Source organism: Trachemys scripta, chromosome 11, assembly GCF_013100865.1.
Source record: "Trachemys scripta elegans isolate TJP31775 chromosome 11, CAS_Tse_1.0, whole genome shotgun sequence".
Lineage (NCBI taxonomy): Eukaryota > Metazoa > Chordata > Testudines > Emydidae > Trachemys > Trachemys scripta.
The window spans coordinates 56,753,862-56,778,830 of NC_048308.1; the positions used below are offsets into that span (position 1 = coordinate 56,753,862).

At 42.6% G+C, this 24,969-nt stretch overlaps 1 protein-coding gene across 1 annotated transcript in view; it reads right to left on the minus strand.

Moving 5' to 3' along the window:
* Positions 1-2,509: 2,509 nt before the first annotated feature.
* The window catches only part of MPP4 (membrane palmitoylated protein 4), a 35,070-nt gene continuing 12,610 nt past the window's right edge, over positions 2,510-24,969 (minus strand). The window contains exons 11-22 of the mRNA XM_034786168.1: positions 23,967-24,031; positions 22,930-22,947; positions 21,211-21,249; positions 19,974-19,994; positions 18,360-18,374; positions 16,763-16,804; positions 15,767-15,940; positions 13,935-14,015; positions 12,514-12,607; positions 7,624-7,732; positions 4,729-4,863; positions 2,510-2,946 (exon numbers count right to left, since the gene is read on the minus strand). Coding sequence (XP_034642059.1) covers positions 2,755-2,946; positions 4,729-4,863; positions 7,624-7,732; positions 12,514-12,607; positions 13,935-14,015; positions 15,767-15,940; positions 16,763-16,804; positions 18,360-18,374; positions 19,974-19,994; positions 21,211-21,249; positions 22,930-22,947; positions 23,967-24,031 — 985 coding nt within the window. The 3' untranslated portion in view covers positions 2,510-2,754. The remainder of the gene's footprint in view (positions 2,947-4,728; positions 4,864-7,623; positions 7,733-12,513; positions 12,608-13,934; positions 14,016-15,766; positions 15,941-16,762; positions 16,805-18,359; positions 18,375-19,973; positions 19,995-21,210; positions 21,250-22,929; positions 22,948-23,966; positions 24,032-24,969) is intronic.

Below are 24,969 nucleotides of genomic sequence, written 5' to 3' on the forward strand. Positions count from 1 at the left end.
TGTGGTGGGTACCTGGGCTGCGGCCCCCCGCCCAAGGGAGGCGCGGGGCCTGGCGAGCTCGCGGGGCGGGCTGGTGTAGCAGCTGCAGCCCCCTCCAGCTCGGGGCCCCGCCGCTAGGCGGGGTTTGTACGAGAGCCCCAGCGCCCGTCACCGGCAGACTCAGTTTTCCTGTAAGCCCCCCCAAGACCCCGGGCGGGAGAGGAGGCCCCCACCCTGCTTGGTCGCGGAGCCATCGCCCCTACCCGGCTCCCCTCTTAGGCACTTGTTTCACTGTAGGCGTTTAGCAGGCCCCAGAGGACAAGCGGGATCTGCAGTGAGGCCCCCGCCCCGGCCGGGGTACCCCAGCAGCACCTGCGCCCCCCGAGGCAGCGATCTGCAACCTTTTCTGGAGCATCTCGATCTGGGGGGGGGGGGGAATATCTCACGCTGAGGCCCCTGCTGCTGAAAGTAACCTCAGTTTTAAGTGGATCTTGAAATGTTTTCTTTAAACTGGACAAACGGGGCGTGGGTGGGAGAAGAGAACCCTCAAGCAGAACACAATGATGAACTGCAGGGCCCTGAAATAGAACTTTGCATGGCCCTAGTTGGAGCCTTGGCTCTATTACCAGTCGAGTTAGCTCCAATTCAAGATTCCTCTACAGTCCTCGACAGGAAGAATCGAAGGGAAAATGGGGAGTTGCGCACTCAGGGTGTTATAGGGAGGGAATAATGTAAGTACAGAAATAATTACAGAAAAAAATGGAACCAGCAGGAGGAATCCAGACTAAGAAAAACAAAAGATATAGATTTGCACAATTCTAAGAAAAATCTAAACAGAACTCCCACTATCTAAACTAGGCTCTCAGATCAATGACTGAATCACATATACTCTCAAAGGGCAAAGTACAGCAGCGACCAGGATGGTGTGAAAAAGCTGTGTGGCTTGTCAAATCCAACAACTATTTTCCAACTCTACTATTTCATTAAAGTATGCTTTTAATATCACCACTTAATGTTCAGGGGTTTTATTATTATTATTATTTATTTAAACAGCCTGGACTGGCAATTATGAGAGAGCAAAGATTGCATTTTAAAAGCTCTTAAAGGAAAACAAATGTAGAAAAGACAGGAAGACCACATACACCACTGCCCAAGATGCCCTGTGATCAAAGGAACAGATTGTGAGGAAACACCTACACATGAACACTGCTTAGTGCTTCAGAAAAAGAGATAAACCATCACAAGGTTCTTGTCAGTTTGCTGGTAGTAGGGCTGGAAAGGTTCCTTCCAGTTCTATTTCTTTACATTGTCTTGATATGTACTTTACACACTCACCCAGAGTAGTGATGTATTGGCACATGCTAGTATAAGATACCAATCTCTAAAAGTGCATTCAACTGAAAGTGTATTACCTGGGTTTAATGTGTATTGTAATTTTTATCTGGAGCAGTCAGTAGGTGTAAGAATTGTACTAAGGGAAAACCCAGAATCTTTTCTATTAGACTTAAGAAACCCTCACATAAGTAAAGCAAAAGTTAAGGCTATTTCCTGTAATGGTGAATGACTGGTGCAACACCTACAGTAAAAAACTCAGGTGCATAAGGCATTGGACACTGAGCTCTGCACTCTTGCTTCCCCTAGCTTTGGAAATAAAACTTTTTTTGCTAAATGCTTTAACCCTCTAATTGTTCTGGTTTAAATAAATTAAAAATGACCAAGGAAAAGGAATTTTTACCAGTTTATCCAACTGACCTTGCAACACATTTCAGTTATACTGATTAGGATGAGAGAACAGTGCAGAGTAACCAAATGCAAGTAAGTACTTGATGAGTTTATAGTGTTATACTTCTACATAAACTAGGACATGAGAGGATTCAGTTCTAAAGATACCATTATTCACTGCTGTGTTTGGGAACCCTTGTAACCAAAGGACTCAGAACCCAAGGATGCTCTCTTACACTTAGGCACATGAGTAACTTCACTGATTTGACTTCAATTAGACTGCTCATGTGAATAAGCATTTGCAGTATCAGGCCCTTAACCTGCTCCTGCTTCTAGACTGGTAAACCTGCTCTTGTAAATTGCCTGGGTTAACCTGCTATGGACTAGATCATCATTACATTTAGTCATGTGTCTTTACAAAGCTGATATGTCAGCATCCGATAGCTGTAAAAAAAATTAAAATAAAGTCAATTTTATTATACACGTGAATGTGAGTTCTCGAGTAATTTGTGTTGTGAATAGCATTAAACCTGTATCTCTAATTTAAAAAGAAACATCAGCTAAGAAACTTGTTTGAGACAGAAGCAAGCAGCAGAATACTACATTTATAAAGCACTCTCCCCTGCAGCATCAAGCCAACCTACTAAGCGTATTCCAGACTTGTTACATCTTGAGATAATCCCCCATCGTTTTTCTTTGGGAATACACAAGCATCATAAAAATCAAGACGCCTCTAACAAAAAGGAGGTATGGGAAGCACTTTTTCTTTAACCCAGGTATGATTAGACCACACAAGTACATGCAAGAAAACAGATCTTTTATTTTTGTAATTCTGAGAGACTACAGCACTTTTTTTGGTACAAAACTGATGTTAAGCATCACATGTTGCTGTAAGAACTACAATGAAGACAGTATGATTATCTTATTTAGTTTTTTTTCCTAATCCCCCTGCGAAATCTCTCCGCACAAAGATATATTCTTACAATTCTGACAAGATTATTCTTGAGGTAAAACATAAGATATCATCTTTGGGAAGCTGCCTGCTTCTCAGAATTATGGCTGAGTGTCTGAACATATCCATGTAGCAGGGACCCACTGGTGCTCATCTTGTGCCTGATGGACTGCAGACAGCAGCTGCACACAGGCCTCTTGTAAGTTGTCATTTACAATCACTTGATCAAAGAACTGACCAAACTGAGCTTCCATTTTCTTAGCACAATCCTCCATCTCCTGCAAGTCTTCCTCCTGTAAGAGACAGTACAGACCTCTAAAACATTATAGTTTCATGTGGGACACTTTTGGATGGGAAATAGGTTTATCCAAGTTTTCACTTTCTATCCTTCCAAAGAGGAACTGGAGGTTGGTTGGCTAGAAGACAGAACTGGCAGTCAGGAGATTTGATTTCTCTTCCCAGCTCTGCCATTCACTCGGTATGTGACCTTGGGCAAGACACTGAGCCTGTCTATGCTTAAGTTTCCCAATTTATAAAATAAGGATACTACTACTTCCTTACCTCACAGAGAGATCATGAGGGTTAATTCACGGATGTTTGTAAAACACTGAGATCCTCAGATAAAAGTTGGCATAGAAATACAAAGTAATATTATTATAATAAAGACCTTCTAGTCTGCCCTGGTTCCCACTGAAAGTGGTGCAGGCATCCCTTCAGAAAACTCAGTTACTGTATGTCAATGCCAAACTATTTGCATGCGTGTCCCATTATAAACCTCATGCTTCTTGGAATAAGCTCCCCTGTATTAAAATATGATCACATGATATTCGTTTGAGAATAAGAGAGTTCTTGGATGTAATTTTCAGTGGAACTCAATTCTGCAAACCAGCTGCAAGCAGAAGCGCTGACTGAAGTCATTGCAAATTCCACAGAACTTCCAGGATCAGTTATTTTGCATGTCTTTTCAGGGTAGGGACCAGTTGGAAAGCCACACCATAGGCCAGATCCTCAGCTAGTGTAAACTGGGATAGTTCTAGTGACTTCAATGGAGCTGTGACAATTTACATCAGCTGAAGATTGTCCCGGTCTGTAATTATTAACACAAGTGGAAATTATTCTGATTTATAACCCATAACAATCTCTAAGATAGGCATGCCATGACAACAATAATCAATTCTAAACCTTTGGAGCACAACTGATTGCTTGCATGGTTCACAAGAAGTCTTCCTTTACCCCCCATGTGCTGCATTGCACAGTTGCCTAGGTGCTGTGAGGATGCGGTTATCTGCCTCTGAAGTATCACTGTACTGGCTAATGCTACAGGCAGAATCCAGATGTGATAGACCAGAGGTCTGATCAGTTTTGCCACACCTATGTTCCTAATCTGTATTTCAGTTTGTCAGCAATATTTCCCCAAATTCCATGTTTTTAGCTATGTAATTATGATCACCCCCCACAGACAAAATGAAGGACAACTTTTAAAACATACTGTGCTAGATAATAAAGGTCAAACTGAAGATTAAAAGTTATAGAAACAAGTGTGACATTCTATTTTTTAATCTCGTTTAATTTTTCTTAAGTGTCTAGACATAGTAAGGCATCTATAATTTTACTGTAATATAGGTAGGAATGCATCACATGCAGACCACCACCACTGTGCTTTTGTTTGAAGTATTAATAGCTGATGTCTATAGAAAAAGGGACTATGACAGCACTGAAGGAAAAGGGTTCCACATATTTCAATTTAAACAACATGGAAGTGCCTACCCACAGATCTAGGCACCTTGGCTATATACTACAAAAACAAACCAAATAACGCAAATATAAATACAGAAAGCAGACTTCCTCTGAAGAATCCCACTCTAGCCACATATCCCAACCTCCAGCCCTCTGTACTCCACTTCCACTCCAAAACACCAGGAGATAGGCTTCGCAACATGTACTTAATGTTCTCAGATCTGATTTATTTCAGACCAAAGACACAAGGGTCCTTTAAAACATTAATACAATATAGGAATGTGGCAGGGTCTGACTGAACAATCACTGTTGCACCTCCTTCATTCTCTAAAACTCACCTTGAATTTCATGTTCACATAATAGTCTGTAATGATCCTGGCGTTTTTCCGAGACTGTCTCATGCAACTCATACTGGGTGGCTTGATGAATATAATATAGGGTTTTAGTTCATGGGTCCGAGCCATTTGGATACCCTGCAAGTCAAGGCCAGATAGTGGTTAAATTAAAATGTATAAGTTGTATCCATCCCATATTTTATTTCTATTAAAATTGTTGTGTACCATCATTTCCAGACCTTGCAGTATTCAAAAACATCTGTTATTTAATAACTGCACTAAATCCTCAACCCAGACACTGGTCAGCGACTGCACCACACTAATTAATTCCGTTCGGTAACCTTATTAGATGGGAAATTATTTTAACTACAATGAATATAAAAATCCTAACATGGCCATTAAAAGGTTACACCTGCTACCTTTTATGGGAATTTTAAATCTTCAATTGTAATTCCTTTTTAGAGGCTCAAAACTGTCTTGGTTTTGGGCCTGCCTTTGGAAAAGATTGATTCTCCTACTCCATGTTTTGCAAGGCTCTGTCTGCCTTTTGTTTAGTTCTCTCCATGCATTGATGCAATTGTTGATGTCAACAGATCACTGTGAGTGAGTAGTGTTTGTAACCTGTTGTAAAAAGCAGGGGGAGTTAAAAAACTAATGAGTACAAAGTAAATAGCAGCAACATGTTCTGCCACAGTGGCAAAATCAAATTTCCTTTTTTCATTGAGAACTAAATTCAGGCGAAGAAATGGACAAGAAGAAAAACTCGAAAGGCAGCAGGAGCACAGGGAACATCAAAGTGCAGCATAGGGGCCTTCACAGTAGGTTGTTTTGTTCTGGTTTTGAGTAGCACACTCCTTCATACCTGAGGCTGTGTAACTTATCTCATTTCTTCAACCAGCACAAGCTACTACACCAAGACAAAGCTTGGACAATTCTAGGTCCATGTATCTAAAGGAAGTTTCCCTCTGGAATTTATTGGGCCATGGAGCCTTTCTTCCAGTTATGTTTTTAAATGATATTGTGTTAGGTTCCCAGAGATACCCAGGTATGGAAACCCTATAAAATTAGAAGAATTAATACCAGCAAATAAGGGAGTAATTTAGAAAAATCTTAGAAGGGTTCTTCGCAGGACTTAAAGCCTTCAGCACCTTCTGACAACTACTAACTCAGACCTTTATTAGCCTTATCCCTCCCTACCAGCAAGCCCAGGGCCAGGGATTGGAAAGAAGAAAGCCTATGTGAACTAGCAGCATGCTGACTTTCATTTGGCTTAGTGGTCTAGAAATGGATCAAGAATAGTAAAGGTAGCTGAGAGAAATCTTGTTCTTTTCTGGTCTTAGAAATATTTTTTTGCAGTGCCCAAAAGAGGCACATATGTGGAAATTATCTTAATGTTTGAGGCACTGATTGTGACCACCATTTAAGTACAGTAGCTCCATCTAAGAAACAACGTTTTTAGACCTTTAAGGTGATACAACCTAAACTTCTCTAACCAACCACTTCGCTGAGGAGATATAGTGACCATTCTTCCTCATAAAAGAAAATCAAGTCACACAGGCAGCTTCTGAAAAAATCTTGTCATCTCCACCCTGGTTTTCACTGATCAGAGAAGGAAGAGAAAAAAGGGGTTTTCCCTCTAACCATTTAGAGAGATTTGGGGAAGGTGTTTCATCAGTGACATTGCAGTGCCTCATACACATGGTACTACTTTTACGTCTAATATAGACAATGTAAATTTAAGGTGGGGACGCTTTGGACTCTCTCAGATGAATCATTCTTTCTTAAATGTTCCCGTCTCTCCTACTGGATTAAGTTTCCAAGCTATGAACGAAAACAGTTTTCAGTTGCTAGTAGCATTCGTTCAGGATGTACTGTCTCGTACAAAACAGTAGAAGGCAATATGGGTCAGTATCCATTTTTCCTTGAAAATTTTCAATTGAAAGTATGTGACACAATAACCAGACTAGACTTCTAAACCATGGTGATAAGCACATCGGAAATGATAGCATGTGTGCATGTATATGCTCCACCTCACTTTGTTGTTTACAATGTACACAATCTTATTAATGAATCCTTATCCAATTTTATAGTAAGTTTTCTAATTGAACCTTCTCTCCAAGCACCAACCATATTCTGTGTAGTGAGCATGCTGCAGAAACCTGCCTCCTGGTGATTTTCAACCTGAATCTAGTAATTACACTAATACACAGGCATCTTGTTACTGCATAGAAGCTTCACTAATAAACCCCAGAACTAGTGTCAGTAAACTAATGAACTCCAGCTTAGACCACTAAAGCTCCATACCCTGCAGATACTTATGGGGATTATGAAACAGACAAATAGCCCTGTGCAAGCCTTCCCTTCCTCTACAGCAGATGTTTTAAAACTGTGATCCATGGACCATTGGTGGCATATGGAAAACTTGCTGGTGGTTCTTGGAAAGTTGGCTCGTCACATGTACTAGCTGCTCTTCTTTATTCCCACCTGTTAAATTGCTTCAAAGAAACCAAGAATATGCTAAATACTTCCCTAGCATTACTTGTTCATTTAAGCCATTGCTGTTGATACCGCAGGGATGGTATGCGATTGCAAACAGAAGAGGTGATGTCCGATACAATCATATGACAGATGATAGTCTCTTCCATGAAGTTTAAGGGCTAGTCTACACTGGCAACGCTAATGTGCCTCTCCCAGCGCCCTAAAAAAAAAAAAAAAAAAAAAATCACCTCCACAAGGGGCGTAGCTACCAGTGCTGGGAGCCATTGTCTACACTGGCGCTTTACAACACTGAAACTTGCTGCACTCAGGTGGTGTTTTTTCACACCCCTGAGCAAGAAAGTTGCAGCGCTGTAAATTGTCAGTGTAGACAAGCCCTTAGTCTTAGATCCCCCTATTTACCCGTGGTTCCAAATCCACTATACAGATCTTCCCTTCATCAAGAACTGTCCGCACAGCATCAACACTGGTGCCATATAGATGTCCCTTGTATTCCCCATGTTCCAGCATTCTGCAAGAGGGGTGAGAAGGGAGAATGAGAAGAGAAATGAAGCAGACCCTAAATGACAGCCTCTGAAATTTTGCATTTAGCAATGAAATCTGCAGATTAAATCAAGAGACCAAAGAGCTAAAGAAGGATTAATCCTCTGTGAAAACAATGATATTAAGTATAGGAACCTTTACTGAGGATAAAAATCTAGATTAAACAGGACTGTCAGATCCAAATCTCCAGTCTCTGAAGAGACTCCAAAATTATGCAGCTCTACCCACTTCCCCTCCAGATATACATGAGAAGGTTCAGAGGTCATGGTTTTGATTGGTGTCAAGACAGCTATATGGAAATTCTACACTGGTATTTACTGCAGTGATAACAAAAACAAATACTTTGTTATGTAGGGCCAACCACTGGGACCTCAAAAACACAGTTACCTTTTTCGTAACTAGTGTTCGAGATATGTTGCTCATGTCCATTCAACTTAGGCGTGTGCGTTCGCCACATGCACCTGTGCCGGAAGTTGTTCCCTCAGCAGTATCCATAGGGGACTGGCTCCAGTGCCCCCTGGAGTGGCGCACACATGTTCAGTTCCTTCTTGCCGGAAACTCTGACAGTGGGTAAGGAAGGCAGGTTGTGGAATAGACATGAGCAACACATCTCGAAGAACACCAGTTACGGAAAAGATAACTGTCTTTTATTCTTTGAGTGCTTGCTCATGTCCATTCAACTTAGGTGACTCCCAAGCAATACCCCTCGGATGTGGGTAGGAGTTCACGGACGTATAGATTGCAACACCGCTCTGCTGAACCCAGCTTCGTCCCTGGCCTACTGAGTGATGGTGTAGAGGGCTGTGAACGTGTGCATTGAGGACCACGTCAAGGCTCAACAGATGTTCTGGATTGGGAAGTGTTCCAGGAAGGCCGCCAAAGATGCCAGCGCTCTGGTTGAGTGGGCTCCAACGATTGGCAAAGGAGGGACTCACACCAACTCATAGCAGTTCCAAATGCAAGAGGTGATCCAGTTAGAAATCCTCTCCGTGGACACAAGGAGGCCCTTCATCCTATCAGCTGTAGAGATTAAAAGCTGAGTCAACTTATGGAAAGGCTTTGTCCGATCTAGGTAGAAAGCCAGAGCCCTTCTTACGACCAAAGCGTGAAGGCGCTTCTCTTCACTAGTCTCATGGGGCTGCGGGCAGAAGACCAGAAGGAAGATGTCCTGGATCATGTGGAAAGTAGACATCATCTTGGGAAGGAAGGCCGGGTGGGGCCAGTTCTGGACCTTGTCCTTATAGTAGACCGTGTACAGCAGTTCTGAGGTCAGGGCTCGCAGCTCAGAGACTTGCCTCGCCAACGTCACCACCACCAGGAAAGCTACCTTCCATGATAGGTGAGACAGGGAGCACGAAGCCAAACGCTCCAAGGGCGGGCCCATGAGCCTGGACAGAACCAAGTTGAGATCTCACTGTGGGACCGGGGACTGAACTTGAGGAAAAAGTCTCTCGAGACCTCTGAGGAACCTGACTGTCATGTCATGGGAGAAAATAGTCTGTCCCTGGATGGATGGATGAAAGGTGGAAATGGCCGCCAGATGCACCCTGATAGAGAAGTGCGCCAGGCCCTGGTTCCTCAAATAAAGTCTAAAGATCAACTGCACTGAAGAATGCGAAGGGGAGATGCCCCATTTGGCCACCCAGCGGGAGAACCTCGTCCACTTTGCCAGGTAAGTCTGTCTAATCGAGGGCTTTCTACTCTCGAGGAGGACCTTCTAGACCCCTTCCGAACAGGCCCGTTCTTCGGGGTTCAGCCATGCAACATCACACTGTGAGGTAGAGGGACCTGAGGTTGGGGTGCAAGAGAGTCGTCCATGATCCTGTGACAGCAGGTCCAGTCGGTTTGGCAGAGTTCATGGAGGGACCGCCGACGGGCTCAATAGCGTCCCAAATCAGTGCTGGCGAGGCCACGCCAGGGCAATCATGATAACCTGAGCCTTGTCTCTCTTGATTTTCACTAGGACTTTGTTGATGAGCTGAATCAGAAGGAATGCATACAACAGGCAGGAGGAAGGTGTCGGAGAGGGAGCCCTTGCCCAGACCCCATCTGGAGTAAAACCTGTAGCACCTCCTGTTCTGCCTGGTGGCAAACAAATCCCCTTGGGGAGTTCTCCACCTCTGGAAGATCATGCTGGCTACCTCTGGGTGGAGCACCCACTCGTGGTGAGAGAAGTCCTTGTTTAAGTGATCTGCTAACGTGTTCTTGGCACCTGGAAGGTGACATGGTTCTACATGGATTCCATGCAAAAGTCCCAAAGACGGAGTGTCTCTTGGCAGAGGGCCGAGTATCACACTCCCCCTTGTCTGTTAACTTAGAACATCGAGGCTGTGTTGTCCGTCAGGACTCTGACCATGCTCTGCGCACTGCCCTGATCTCTTTGATGTTTATGTGTGGTCCCCAGTGGAAACGATGCTACATACCTTGGGTCTGGAGGGTGCCGAGGTGCACCCCAGCCAAGGTCCGAGGCATCCGAAACCAACTCGACTGAGTGAGGAATGCTGACGAAGAGAACTCCTTCCAGGACTTTCTCGGGGTCGGTCCAACATCACAGCGAGGTAAGTACAGTCACGTGGATGTGACCCCTGCATCAATGGCTGGCTACCGTCTACTCCCAGTCCAGGGACCACCTGGAAAAGATCGTTACCATCCCCATGACTGTACTTACCTCACTGCGATGGTGGACTGACCCCGAGAAAGTCCTGGAAGGTGTTCTCTTTGTCAGCACTCTTCACTCAGTCAAGTTGGTTTCGGATGCCTCGGACCTTGGTTTAAGTGAGGGTGGCTCCCCTGGCCCTGAGGCTGCTGCAGCTTAAACTGCTTGTGGGCAGGGCCAGGAACATACAGGCCCAGTGTTTTAAGAGTCGTGTGGGAGTCCTTTAGGCCATGAACCTTATTGTCCATCTGTTCCGCAAACAGGGCTTGCATCAACTGCTGAGCCTCCATGGACAAGCCAGAGAGGAGCAGCCAGGATGCCCGGTGCATAGCGATGGCTGAGGCCATGGTTTGGGCAGTGGTGTCCTCTGCATCTGCCGCCACCTGGAGCGTTGCCCTGGCCGCAGTTGTGCCCTCGTCCATAATAGCCCAGAACTCCTTCCTAGAAGCTTCAGGAAGAAAGCCCTTGAATTTGGCTATGGCTTGCCACATAAAATCATAGCGTCCCAGGAGGGCTTGATGGTTGGCTACCCTGAACTGGAGGCTAGAGGATGAATAAACCTTACAGTCAAATGAGTCTAGTCTCTTAGAGTCTTTGTTCTTAGGGGTAGCCCCGGGTTGACCTTGTCGCTCCCTGTGCGAGGCAAAGTCCTGTCCGGGACCTACGAAGTCTAACTATAGGTAAGGGATTTATAAACAGTAACAGACAACTGTTATACAAGAGAACTAGTTCATACGAATGAGCAGCAACAGCACTAGCTGAAGCAGCAACAGTTCTAGCACCATCACTGGCGGCAAGAAGGAACTGAGGGTGAGGGGAACCGGCGGCACCCTATATACCGCGGCATGTGTGCACTGCTCCGGGGGGCTCTGAAGCTGGTCCCCTATGGATACTGCTGAAGGAAAAACTTCCAGCACCGGTGCATGTGGCAAGCACACACACCTAAGTTGAATGGACATGAGCAAGCACTCGAAGAAAAAGGGTACATCTACACAGCGCAAAAATAATAATAAAAAAAATACCACACCCAAACCCCAGAGAGTCTCAGAGGCTGGGTTTACAGACTTAGGCTCGTGGAGCTTGCACTACAAAGCTTAAAAAAAAAAAAAAAAATAGCCATATTACAGACCTTTTGGCTTGGGCCTGAGCTCAGGCTATGAAGCCCAGGGAAGAGGGTGGAATGTCTACATCGCTATTTTTAGCACCATGGTGCGAGCCCAAGTCTGAAGACCGAGGCTCAGACTTGCTGCTGCAGGATGCTGTAAAGATGTACCCAAAGTGCTTTATATGCTTTAATGAATTATGCTTCATAACAGCCCTTTGAATTAGGTAAATATTATCCTCGTTTTACTAATGGGGAAACTGCAGCGTACAAGTTAGAGGGCACTTTTGAAAATTTGGTCCTTAAAGGTTCTGGTGCCTTCAAGGCGCATTGCGAGGCCCATGCCCAGTAAAGATGTGGATGTGGGATCGGGGCCTGATTTTGGGTGCTCAGTTTTAGCCTGATTTTAGAAATGTATAGTCAGATTTTCAGAAGTGTTGAGAACCCATAACTCCAACTGAAGTCACAGGAGTTGCAGGTGCTCAGCCCTTCTAAGAATCAGGTCCAAGGATGGTAAAACTAGGCAGTCAAAAACCAACACACTCCAAAGGAGAAGCTACTTTGAAAATCTGGGCCTAAGAATATGTGTGTGTACACAGCAATTAGACACCCACTTCTGGGCAGTGCCAGCGGACTCAGCTCATGGGGCTCAGGCTAAGGGGCTGTTTAACTGCAGTGTAGGCATCCAGGCTTCGGCTACAGCCCTAGCTCAAGGACTCTTCAGAGTCTTAGAGCCTGGGCTCCAGCCTAAGCCTAAACATCTACACTGCAATTAAACAGCCCCTTAGCCTGAGCCCAGTAAGCCCGAGTCAGCTGTGGATTTTTAAGTGCAGTGTACATATATCCTATGGCTCACACCAGAAGTCTGTGGCAGAGGAGGAAAAGAACCCTGGTCTTCTGACTGTCAGCATTTGGGCTAAACCACAAGACTATCCCTGCCTTGGAGCACGTTAAACTTTAGAGATGAAAGCAATAGGAATCCCAAAGTTACCTGTGACTATATACCATGTTTTCAAATGTTTCCTTTGATACATAGTGATACTCACGACCGTTCTCTTCATAGCTCTTCTGAGCACGAGTGGTGTCTTAAGAAAGAAAAATTAAAAGTTTTTAAAGTTCTTGTAAACGTTTTCTTTCTTCAGTAAATCAATTTGAGAACAAAGTTCCTAGTGAAAAGCCAGGATTCCCAAACTCCGTTTTTGGAGATGTGAATATATAAGTTTTAAAAACTCTGTTCATTTTCACAAGTAATCAAAAGGAAATAATAAACGAATGGTTTCTACTTTCTAGCTCACAGCAAAAGCCCTGTTTACACTAGAGTGAGGTCAGCAAATCTTCCAAAATTGAATCTACCCTTTGGGGTCCATTTTAAGCACAATGGGCATTGTTCCTGAAGGGACAGTGAAGCATTAGACTTAGACCTTGTCTACACTACAGTTTTGTCAACAAAAGTCCGCTTTCACTGATGAAACAGTGGAGTTGTACACTCCTCCCGCCGATTTAACTTTCCTGCTACACTGAAAAAAGAAAACCACCTCAACAAATGGCAGTGCATGAAGACTGTTCTATAGTATTTTAAAAATTGCCTGCACAACTCCATTTTATATTATGTTAATTTATTTGAGAAGGCTAAGAAATGTAAGATTGAGGAACTGGAGCAATTTATCAGTTTTAAAACTGTATTAAAACAGGCATTTAGAGCCTTGCACTCCTGGTGTTTTATCTTCACAAAACCTTGTATCGAATGAGCAGACGCACCAAACTTCTCTCCATTCAAGTCAGAGATGAGAAATTGTAAGAATCTGCTTTAGATTTAGTATGCTAGGAGGGAAATCTACAAGGGTTGCTAGTTTCCTGTCTATCTGGGTATTTATAGGGCCCTCATTCCCATAATATCTGGACACCTTATAAACAAATATTCAATGAATTTATCTTCACTACTCCCCTAGGAAGGGCCCATAGCCCCATTTTACAAATGAGGTATAATGAGATTAAGTGACTTGTCCAAAGTCAGGCAGGTAATCCATTACCATACCAAGAATCAAACACAGGCATACCAAGAATCAATTCAAAGTAACAGTGGCTTAAAACCATCCTTCCTTTTCCCCTGCCAGCTGGAAAAACTGACCAAAGACAATATTTTAAATAAAGCCCAGTAAAAGAAAGTAGCTTTCCCTTCTTTCCTGTAATTCCCACAAAAATAAAAGGAAATGTGTATTGTTAGTCTAGGCATCTGTGCCCTGTTAACAAATTCATACATTCAGAGACAGCACAATATTATTGATTGATAGGGAAACCATCCCTGCAGCAAAGAGTCTATAAATATTCCATGGCAGGAGAAAGGGAGTTGCTATTTCATGTTTTCTTTCCCCCAAGCAGGAAGTTAGAGAGTGAAAGGAACATGTCACATACGAGGTACAGCACTTTGAAAATGATGAGGGTTCATTCCAATAAGCCGCCGCCTTAGCTCATTCACGCCAACCCCCGAAGGACCTGGATATTTAAAAAAAAGCCACACACAGTAACTCTGGTACATTAATGACTGAGACTACACATAGAATAGTTTATTAAGACTGAGGGTACATCTACACTACAGCGGGGAGTCGATTTAAGATACGCAAATTCAGCTACGTGAATAGCGTAGCTGAATTCGACGTATTACAGCCGACTTACCCCGTTGTGAGGACGGCGGCAAAATCGACTTCTGCCGCTTTTTGTCGGCGGCGCTTACTACCACCTCCGCTGGTGGAGTTAGAGCGCCGATTCGGGGATCGATTGTCGCGTCCCGATGGGACGCGATAAATCGATCCCCGAGAGGTCAATTTCTACCCGCCGATTCAGGCGGGTAGTATAGACCAGGCCTGAGTGTATCATATTTATGACAGTCAAATAACATGTTCAGGTATCGTCTCATATGCAAGAACTGGTGAAGTAAATGACAGGCATGGAAATCACGTTACTGCTTCCTCCACTGAGCTTCCCAACTGGTGGCATCACAAATTAGGGGCCTGACCCTGAACAGTGCAAGGCATCTACAGTTCCCATTGAATTCAACAGGAGCTGTGACTATTTAACACTCTGCAGGATCAGGTCAACACTTTCTAGCAAAATAGCCACTGCCAGAAGGGGGTTCAGCAATACTAATTTGAATTATATCTGTACATCTAGATCTACAGATATATCTCAAATGTGTACAGCTCTAGCCAGGGGGAGAGGTTCTCCCCTCAGCACAAATATCCAGGAATGCTGCGCCTAGCAAAAATATGAGCAGCTTCCATTCAAACAATTATTAAATCTAAAATTCCATTGTAGGACCAGCAACCCATCACATATCATGATACTAGCTCAGGGCCAGCCTTACGGGTGGGCAGCGAGGGCAACTGCCCAAGGTGCTGGGGAGTGGGGGCATGCCATGGTCAAGAGGCTGAAGAAGGGCCATGCTCACCCAGGAGGCGGGGGAAGGGATAAAAGGGACTGCGAACCATGACAGCTGCCGTACTGCTGCCACTCCACCTGCCAATATCCACACTGATATCCTCCTAACTTTCCCAGCAGCATAAGGCTGAAGTTTTCCAGGCTGGGTTTTTAATATCCCTCCCTCCATTGCTGTTTTGGTTTGTTCTTAACCATAGTCCTATAAAAGCATCACTTCAAGGTATTGGTCACAAAGGATTTATAAATGTTTTATCATTGCTATTTACATAATAACCCCACAGAAGTTAAACTGGACTCTGTTTTCAGGATGAAATGCATTTTCTTCCAATATTTGTTACTGTAGGGTTGTCTGATTGTATTGCATTGCTGAAACTTTTAAAGCATTGAAGGAAATGTTTTGGAACAACAGAAACCACATAGACTTTATAAAACTGATGTTTGGAAAAAATAAAAGGTAGGTCAAACCTTCAAGAACTACCCGTTAGGGCCCAAGTCACTGCCCACTGCAGTCTATGGGAGGACTCCCAGTGGATCGGGCTTTTATTGAATTTCTCATTCCACAAGAGCTTGAGCAGTAAGGACTAGGGTGACCAGACAGCAAGTGTGAAAAATCAGGACGGGGGTGGGGGGGGGGTAATAGGAGCCTATATAAGAAAGAGACCCAAAAATCGGGACTGTCCCTATAAAATCAGGACATCTGGTCACCCTAGTAAGGACACTTCCCTCTGTATTTACTAGAGCTTGTATGATTTGCATGAGTAGGTGCATCGCTGTCTGGGGGCATGCTCCTGTCAGTTGCTGCAACATACCCACTAGCACAATTAGTCGGTTTCGATCTGTGGGATGTCGCTGGTATCTCACCACCTCCTCATAAGGGGCTGCTGCTGCTGCGCTGTAACAGCTGCTGGGACACCGTGCGTAACAGGGCTGCTGGCTGTTCTGGGATTTCCTGCGGCACAGACGCATGCTTCTACGGAAACCAGCTGGGAAGGGCAGAAAGTAACTAATATTGAAAGCCAAGCAGTGAGTGCAGGTGATAACTAGTTCCACTATCTGAATTATCTCCAACTAGACTACCAAGAACATACTGGAGTTGTAGCTTTTCTTAAGGTAGAAAATAATTTATTTATAGTTCTAGATACAACAGTTTGGTGGAGACTCTAAAAGCAGCTTGGATTTTCAAAATAGAAGCACAAGTCTTGAAAGTCACTAACTTTGTCCAGAATTAGACCCCCAGAAACAAGTCTGCAAAACAAACCAGAGGGAGATTTCCAGCCATATATATCATCGTTAGGAATGGGTGACTTGCTCTGGAAAATTTAACTGCTCCAAAAATTCATCCAACTTCTCAACTGAATTCAACCTTTTTTTCAGCTCAATTCATAAGAGTTCTGTAGTTCACTTACCAGAGAGACAGACTTGCTGCTTGGCCTCATCCCCAGCATTGGAAACCTCACATGGTCTGCACTGTACAGCTTGGGAAAGCCCCAGAAGCTGTTCACACCACAGCATGAGATTTAAGGAGGCGATCAGAAGGACCAGAAGCCTAGTGCAGCTAAGTTATGCAGGTGCTGGCAACCTATTGGGGAGGTGGGCTCATTGGAAAAGAATCAACAAGCAAGGAGCTGAAAGGGAAGGGTGGCTTACTGGGATCTAGAAAGGCAAAGTGAATACAGATAGGGTCAGGGAATCTTCAGAGGCAAGGGAAAGGAATGCTTCTGAGAAAAATCACACACATTGGATTTAGCTTCAGACAAGCATCAAGTCTAAATCAAACCTTTTGCCTATCACTAATCACCACATACCAATAAAGACCCGTTGGCCAGAACCACTGAATTCCTCCTCTTCTGGGCATGAAGAACAAACAAGCGGGAAGGAGAAAGGAGGGTGAATACTGAACAGTCAATTGAATTTCCCCTAATCTTTCATATCACAGAATTGGAAATATTTAAGTTAATGATAATGTCACAAATAAGGTCATGAAGTACAGAGACCAGTTAACTAAAGTCCTGTATAATATCAAAGATTTAAACCAAGTCACTGACATTTCTATGAAAGTGAAATTTAAGCTCATCGCCCACTAGTAAGTCTAAATAAGAGTTTAAGTGCCCACACTTTATCATCTTTGAAAAAGAACAGCTAAAGTGCCACACACAGTTTTTAAATATTCATAATGCAGAAGAGCGGTGTGCAATTAAAGTTCTTCAGGTGGAATCTAGCCGGCAATATTAAAATAATCAAGAATCTGGGAGCTCAAAGTATCAGCAAACCTAAAAAAATCCCAGAACAATTGTAAAAATTTCTTCTGACTACATCTCAGCCTTAGATTCCACACCCAAAGGCACTTTGATACCTCCCCACAAATCACCTGCCTAACCGATCTCCTTCATTTCCTTCTCCTGCTCTCATTTTCAAACCTTCTCCCATGCTGTGCTGTGTGCTTGGAACAGCTTTCCTGAACAGTGCACACCTTCCCTCCTTAAAACTCCCTTCTCCTGTAAAGCCACTGAAATCTAATTCCCCACAAATCTCATATAACTCTTCTCTAATAAAACATTTCCAAACTTTATAACAAACAAGATGAAGAAAGTTAAAAATAACTATCAAGAAAGCTATTTTGACAGCTGTGTTCAGAACTCATTTCCCATGGGAAACTGTGCCTCCCCTCCCCTCCCTCCTGCCCAAGCTAAACTGTATCTTCTTTTCTGTTATTCAGCTTTATTCTCCCTACATCTCCTCTGTCTGCTGTCTTTTCTTTGTCTCTTTTGTCTAACTTGATATGGAAGTTGTTCCAGAGCAGAGACATTGTCTTTACATTCACTTGGAAAGCATCAGGCATGCTATGGGATTACCTTTTAAAATTAGATACTACACTGATGGGTGCCTCATGAACAAATAAGTGCCAAAAGAGTAACTGAGTCACATGGTATTGTCCATAGTGGACTTGATAATAGATTCTACTCTTCACTTCTCCCAGGTTCTTAGAAGCTTTGCTTCCTGCCTGTGTACACCAGTGGATGTACACTCATAACACCTCATCTTTGGTTATAGTGAGAAGTCTCTGACAAATAATGGGTTGTGGAGCATGCTCTGAAGACATTCAGGCTAAGGTATATAGCGATAATAAATCACCTTGTTAGCAAAGATGACAGATTTCTGGATCAGAGTAAAGTAAAATTGCATTGCAATCTGCCTACCACACTTTCCATGGTCATTTCCTCCTGAGCGATTTGTTCCTCTGCCTGACCTGACCTCTCCACCCAGAGCTAACAAGCAAATTCAACAACTATGTACTGTAATGGGCCTAATTCCTGAAAGTAACTGAGCTATTGTTTGTAGTATTTTTCTGGCTTTAGCAGATTGCTGTTGAAAAATCTATAGGAGACAAAAGTTTAAAGTTACCTTCTTTAAGCTCCTCTGGAGATTTGGATAAGTACGTACAAAAAAGAGAGAGATGAAAAATTAGGGCTCCGAGGAGACCAAGTTCAAGCCTAAGTGGGCAAAATTCATGTGCTTCAACTTGAGTGCAAACTATGAAACACCCAATGCTGGTTTAAAATTAAAATAAGCATGTGCCAGACAAACCACAAAACTTGGATCTGAATCCTACCGCCCTAAACAAGAGGGTGCGCAGCTACAGAGTCTGGCTCTGGCCACTCTCCAATAGTTTACTTGGAAAGTACAACCTATATCTGCTCCAATAACTCAGTTGTCAAGGTAGAGTGGAAGCCTGAGCTGGGAGTGATCTTTGGACTTTTTCCCTTGGCTGCCTAGAAACAGAAAAGAGGTGACTCAGATAATGAGCAGGATCTGAACTATAATTCCCCAAGAACGCAACTATTGCAGGGAGAAGGGCATTAGTGGCCCTGAATAAAGATGCAAGTGACTGCCTCACAAACTCCCTTATTCTGTTTTGTAAGCCTCAAGCATTGCCCTCAAAAGCGGAGAAGAATGAAGCCTCTGTGAGTTGGAGTTAAGCGGATGGGGAAGAGCCCACGTTCAGATCCTTGGTACTCTTATACAGCAGCAACAGCACAGCAGGAAAAAGAAGAGGGCCAATAATTTAACCAAAATAAGAAAGAAAATTATTTGAACTGAGAAATTTAGAAATGATGTGGGATCTAATTTGTTCTAAAAGACCAAGTTTTGTAGAGCTTCAGGTACACAGTTGAACAGATTCTTCAGAGGGGAGGGATAGCTCAGTGGTTTGAGCATTGGCCTGCTAAACCCAGGGTTGTGAGTTTAATCCTTGAGGGGGCCACTTAGGGATCTGGGGCAAAAATCAGTACTTGGTCCTGATAGTGAAGGCAGGGGGCTGGACTCGATGACCTTTCAAGGTCCCTTCCAGTTCTAGGAGACGGGATATCTCCATTCATTTATTTATGTATGGCAGTGTGATTGTACTCTGAAAAGTGTCTGTAAAAATTGCATCCTGAGGTTCCATGATTGTGTCTCATGATTTTATATCTGAGGTGCTCAGTTTACAATAATAAATATATTTGTTTCTATGCCTGCCCTGAAAAAGCAGACTAGGATTTGTCAAACAGGTTCTTCATTCTTCTTCATCCACAGTAATAAAGATACTGTGGACTAAATTAGGGTCTCAGTTATACTTGAGAAATCCCATTGTCTTCCAGTTATCCCCTCTGACACCTTGGATTTGCACACGTGTAATGGATTAGAGCTTAGTAAACATGACTGTCATTGCTGCACAAGAAGGAATAGAATTGAGCTCACTTTTCCTTCTGTACATGGGCTCTACAGGGCTAACAGGAAGAAACAGCAGTAAAAGATTATTTTAGTCACTGAAGTCACCCAGATATGGCTCTGGATAAATACAGGGAGCAGTTCTACTGAGTAAATAGTAATTATTTTAGAGAGTCACTTTTCAAGAAAGAATTTCACTTTAATCTAATGGCTTTTTGGTTTGGTTTGGTTTTTGTTGGATACCTCTTACATGTCTGAGTCTTAGAGGATGAGACAGAACTGGAATTAGGCAGGAAGAATTTGACTTACCAGACTCAAATGTTTCTTCATCTTTTACGTCACCCAGATAGCAAAAAACAGCAAATACATTTAGTTTCAATACTATTTCTGCTTAAAATAATTTTATCACATCAGAAATTATTTCCCTTCCAATACTGTAAGGACCATATAAGGCTCTCAGACTCCTGCCAACTTCCCAAACATACTTCCACTGCTTTCTTTTAGTTCAATAAGAAATGATCTCGAGCTGCCAAGTGAGAATCTGGATCCAAACTTCTGTCAAAGTTGCTGAAAAGTGAGAATTGGAATCCAAATGTCCAGAGTTTGAAGACGTTTGGATTCGGGGGTTTTATTTTTTTCCTCATTTTTACCATCAGTGAAGCACATCCAGATCCTTGTATTTCATGCAATCCCATTCAGAAGGTTAATGTTCCAGAAATCAAATACCGTATATATGAAAGCTCTGATATGAACATCATCCCTAACTCAAACTCCTTATTGTCTTGCATTGAGAAATACAACACAGTGGAAAACAGATCCTGCAATATAGGAACATAGGAATTGCCATACTGGATCAGACCTGCAGTCCATCTGATCCAGTATCATGTCTGCAAGAGTGGCTTTTGCCTGTTGCTTCTGAGGCTACTGCAAGGAATCCTGTTATGAAGTAGCCTGCCTCCAAGAAATCTCTCTGTTTAACCTCATTAGTAAGAGTCTGATTTGTGCTTTGAAGCAAAAGGGTTCATTATCCTTCCCGAAATTCTTGTTTTTATAATCTGTGTTAGTATAACTCTGCATAGTCTTGTTATCAATATCTAAACATCCGACCTGTGTTTGAATCCAGCTAAGCTTTCTGCCTCAATGAAAACGTGTGGCAATGAGTGCCAGAGGGTCTTTAAAACCACAGTAACTTAATATTATTATAGGTTTAATGAGCCAAATTGAGACCAACTATGTTGCACCCTTACACCAGCTCTGAATTTGGCCCACTGAGTCTATAATCTGCATTGTAAATGCACTGGATCTCAAATGGAGTTGTATGTATTTAGAACAGCCATTCATTTCAACAGAATATCTTCACTATCTGTTCATCCGCAGTGCTTTGAAATGGTCTGGGGCTTTCACGCTACTTCACTATAAATAGAACTTCTCTATATATGAGCTCACTATAAGGATGTTCCATTTTATTCAAGAAACACTAGTGGTCTTTGTGTAGCTGGTATAGTGCTGTGAACACAGACGAATCTCCTTAAATGAAGTCAGTTACCTGTTTCTACACACTTCTCATCAATCTGCATGTCGTCCTCTGCAGGTTATAACAGACAAAAGGAGAAAGGAAATCAAATGATTGCCAAAAGCATTGGGGGGGGGAGGGGAAGAAAAAAAAAACCCTCACCAAATTCAAGACTTCAACGTCAGAATAAAACTAATCCCCCCTGAAGCTCAAATTGGGTTAAAACATTTTCAGTATTTCAATAGCGCCTTGCTCTAAAGTACTAATGAACTTTCTTTCAATAGACAGAGGAAAGATGCTTCTTATACCAATGCTCAAAAGGGTTCCCAGCTGGGAGGTAAACACGCCTGATTTGAATTGTCAGTTGAAACAAAAAAGGGGTTTAATTTGAACTGATGCAGTGTTTGTATTTCAGATGATCTATTTGAGAAGGATCAGTATGACTATCATCAGAACATCATTCCCCTCCCCCAATACCCTTTGCAAATTTTGTATGTGTATGTTTTTCTAGAATGCTATGTACACTGACAATTTTTAAAATTAAAATTGGAAAAATAAAGCTTTTTAAACATCTCTCTTCTGTTTTAGTAATTGCTTGAAAGCTTGAAACGGAAATCCATTTCCTTATCAGTTTGCTCCCTCCATTGCACACACCACACTGGTCAGCTCTTAGAGGTAGGGATATAAATACCATTTTAAAAGTTAACCGTTTAAACTATTAAAAATATTTAGTTTCAATGGTTAACTGATTAAAGGACCGGCCGGCGCGGGGCCGCTGGGGCTGCTCCAGCCCGGGGGTTAATGGTTCAGGTGGGTTAACCAGTAAGACTAATGTCAACCAGTTAACTGGTAAGCATTTTACATCTCTACTTAGAGGTCCATACAAGAATAGGGTGAATATCCTGGTTTTCAGAGTCTGATGTGCTCAAAACACACCGTTTTGTCCTAGTGTTTGTATATCTCTGCAGACTGGATCCACGAAGAGGCAGCTATCCAGCTGGGAGAACATGACAGCAGGCGGGCTATGTTCCTGGTACAAACTTCAGGGACTGTCCTCCACGAGGCCACCTGTTGTCACCCTCCCTCGTTATGCACTGCCCTCAAAAGTAGACTCATAGGATTTTAAAGCCAGAAGGGACCAAAGTGATCATCTAATCTGACCTGCTGCATAACGCAATTAATAGGATTTCACCCAATAATTCCTACTTCAGGCCCAACATCTTGTAGTAGGGAGGCAAGATGCCCTGCTCCCTATCACCCCCCCCCCTTTTTTTTTTTTGTTTAATATATGCTTCACAGCTGCTCCTAGCATTGGTGGGTTGCTGCAGAAACAAGAGAACGAGAAAGCACTTTTTCTTCTTCCAAGCAGCCTGGTGCACCTTCCTGACTGACCACCAAAACTCTCCCATTCCCCTCTCCATGCAACACAAGCTCCGGATTTTCCAGTTCAAACATCTGATCAGACATAACTGCTGAGCTATGGGTATTTTTAAGTGAACAAACCACAATGAAGCATTTCTTTAGTCACCCTATTTACACACGATGCAGATAGCCTGGGCAGAGAGATGTAAAAGGAAAACTGCCCCAACCAATCCTGACACGTATCCTTGTAAGTACAAATATAGCATCTAGTCATTTTTAAAGTCTTTATAAACAAGATAGTATCTTGTACATTTAGAGATCAGCTAATGCTGGACTTGCAAGCAGATGTGAGGTATTCCAATGTGATGTAATTCAGGCATCATCTCTTACCTTCTTCCACAGTACTCACTGTCCATGGCAAATCCATTGAAGCAGTTAAAAATAAATACACAACTAAAGAGATTGCCAGTGCTACAATTACCAAGTAAAATTAACTGCATCAGAAAGACTCTTGAAAGATGAAAATACAGAGCATTGACTTAACTGGAAATCCACCTCATGGGTCATAAAAAGTATTAGCAAGTAATAATGCAGACCACAGAAAAACAGAAGTTGTGGGAGAGGAAAAGGAGAAGCAGGAGAAAATGTATTTCCTGGCTGGGAAATTATTGCATTTAGAGCCAATAAAATGATAGTTTAGGGAGGGAGGTACACTTCTGGCTTCTTACTTTACAAATAAACCACAAAGTCAATTGGTTATATCTGTTTTTCCATGTCATCTTAGACACTAGGCCCAGAAGTCAACTAAATGGCAATGAACAAGCATTCATATGAGGGAAAAGACAGCTTTAATAAGAGAAATACAGTTTAAAACTATCACATTTATTCTAAAAGGAAAGAATGAAAAATGAAATGGTATGATTTCAGTAACTGAAATGCTGTACATGACACATTGCAGGGTATTTTCTGGTACAGAACTACTAGCCATGCCTTAGTCTCCCTTCTAGGGAAATCTACAATAAACTTGTCTAATAAGTGCTTCAGTAGGGCACAAACAGTAGAGATTTCTTCCTATGAATAGCCTACATACAAGGCTCAGTCCTGAATGGTGTTGAGTACTCTCAGCTGGGAATTCAAGGTGCTCGGCACTTTACAGGATTAGATTCTAAATATACTGTATTCTGATAACAATAATGATCCTTAGAATCCAAAACAAGTTAAGTGCCAAATTCAGATACACCTGCTACACCCACAGATTTCAGTGGGATTCTAAATGCATTTCTGAGGTCACAATATGGCCCAATGAATGATTCTTGGTATATAAACTCATTTGATCATGTTTAATTTCTGTATTACTGGATGTAAGAAACAAAAAATAGACTTCTCCCTCCCCGCTCTCACTGGCAGCTGGAGAATTTTGCACTCACATATTGTTGATTTGAGACAGACATGGGGCTGGAAGGGCTGAGACCACCAGAATTCTCGCTGCTTCCTGAACAGAAAGGAATCCATCACAATAAGAAATCAATTCAGCATTGCATTACTTCCTACTTAGATGCTCCATTCTATCACCTGCACACAAAATGACATGAGTGCTCAGAGCTACCTGAAGGATAAACACCATTACCAACCACCAAGAGTGGAAGCATAGCTAGTGTTCTACCCCACCTGCAACTGTTGGAGGGAAGCCAGTGTCCCACCCACACTTATCTGAATGCCAATATTCGACATCATTGGCCTGAAAGTATTGCCCCAAATTAATGAACGTAATGGAGGAGAGCAGTACTAACTGTAGTGTGGTACACATGGTTGGAAGTGGGAAGTGTGCTGTATTAAGACTCTGTGTCAGAGAGAGCCCAATTACAACTCCCTCTGGGCCTGCGTGCGTTACAACTCTAAGCTTATCAGTAGTCAGTTGTCTGGCACAATTAAGGGCACCCTATGCTTTTTTTGTTTGTACCCTGGATAGTACAACATGGTTATAGAACCATGCTAGAGAAGCTGTATAAAGTAGGCAACTTTGTGTAAAAGGGTCCTTTCTAAATATAAATAGACTATATGCAGAAAACAGGGAAGTGGTTTTCTGTTTCATTTAAAAAAAAAAAAAAAAACTTTCAGCTCTGCTTTGAGTATGAAAAACACAAAGCTACACATGTCTCAGACACACCTTTAAAGTACTGTAGTGATTTTTTAAAAATAATTATGCCTCTAACATAAATTCTGATTTTTTTCTTTATATTTTTTGTTTCACGAAGGACAGTACTGAGAAACCAAGGTCCTTAAATCTTTGTCTGAAGCTATTTATCTTAGTTTATGTACTGTTAGGGGCTTTACACACTAATATAAATCAATCTGTTCTATAATTGCTAAGTTCAGATCATGAAACCCAAGGTAACTGGCTCATTCTCTGGTTTGAGTTCAGAAACCCTA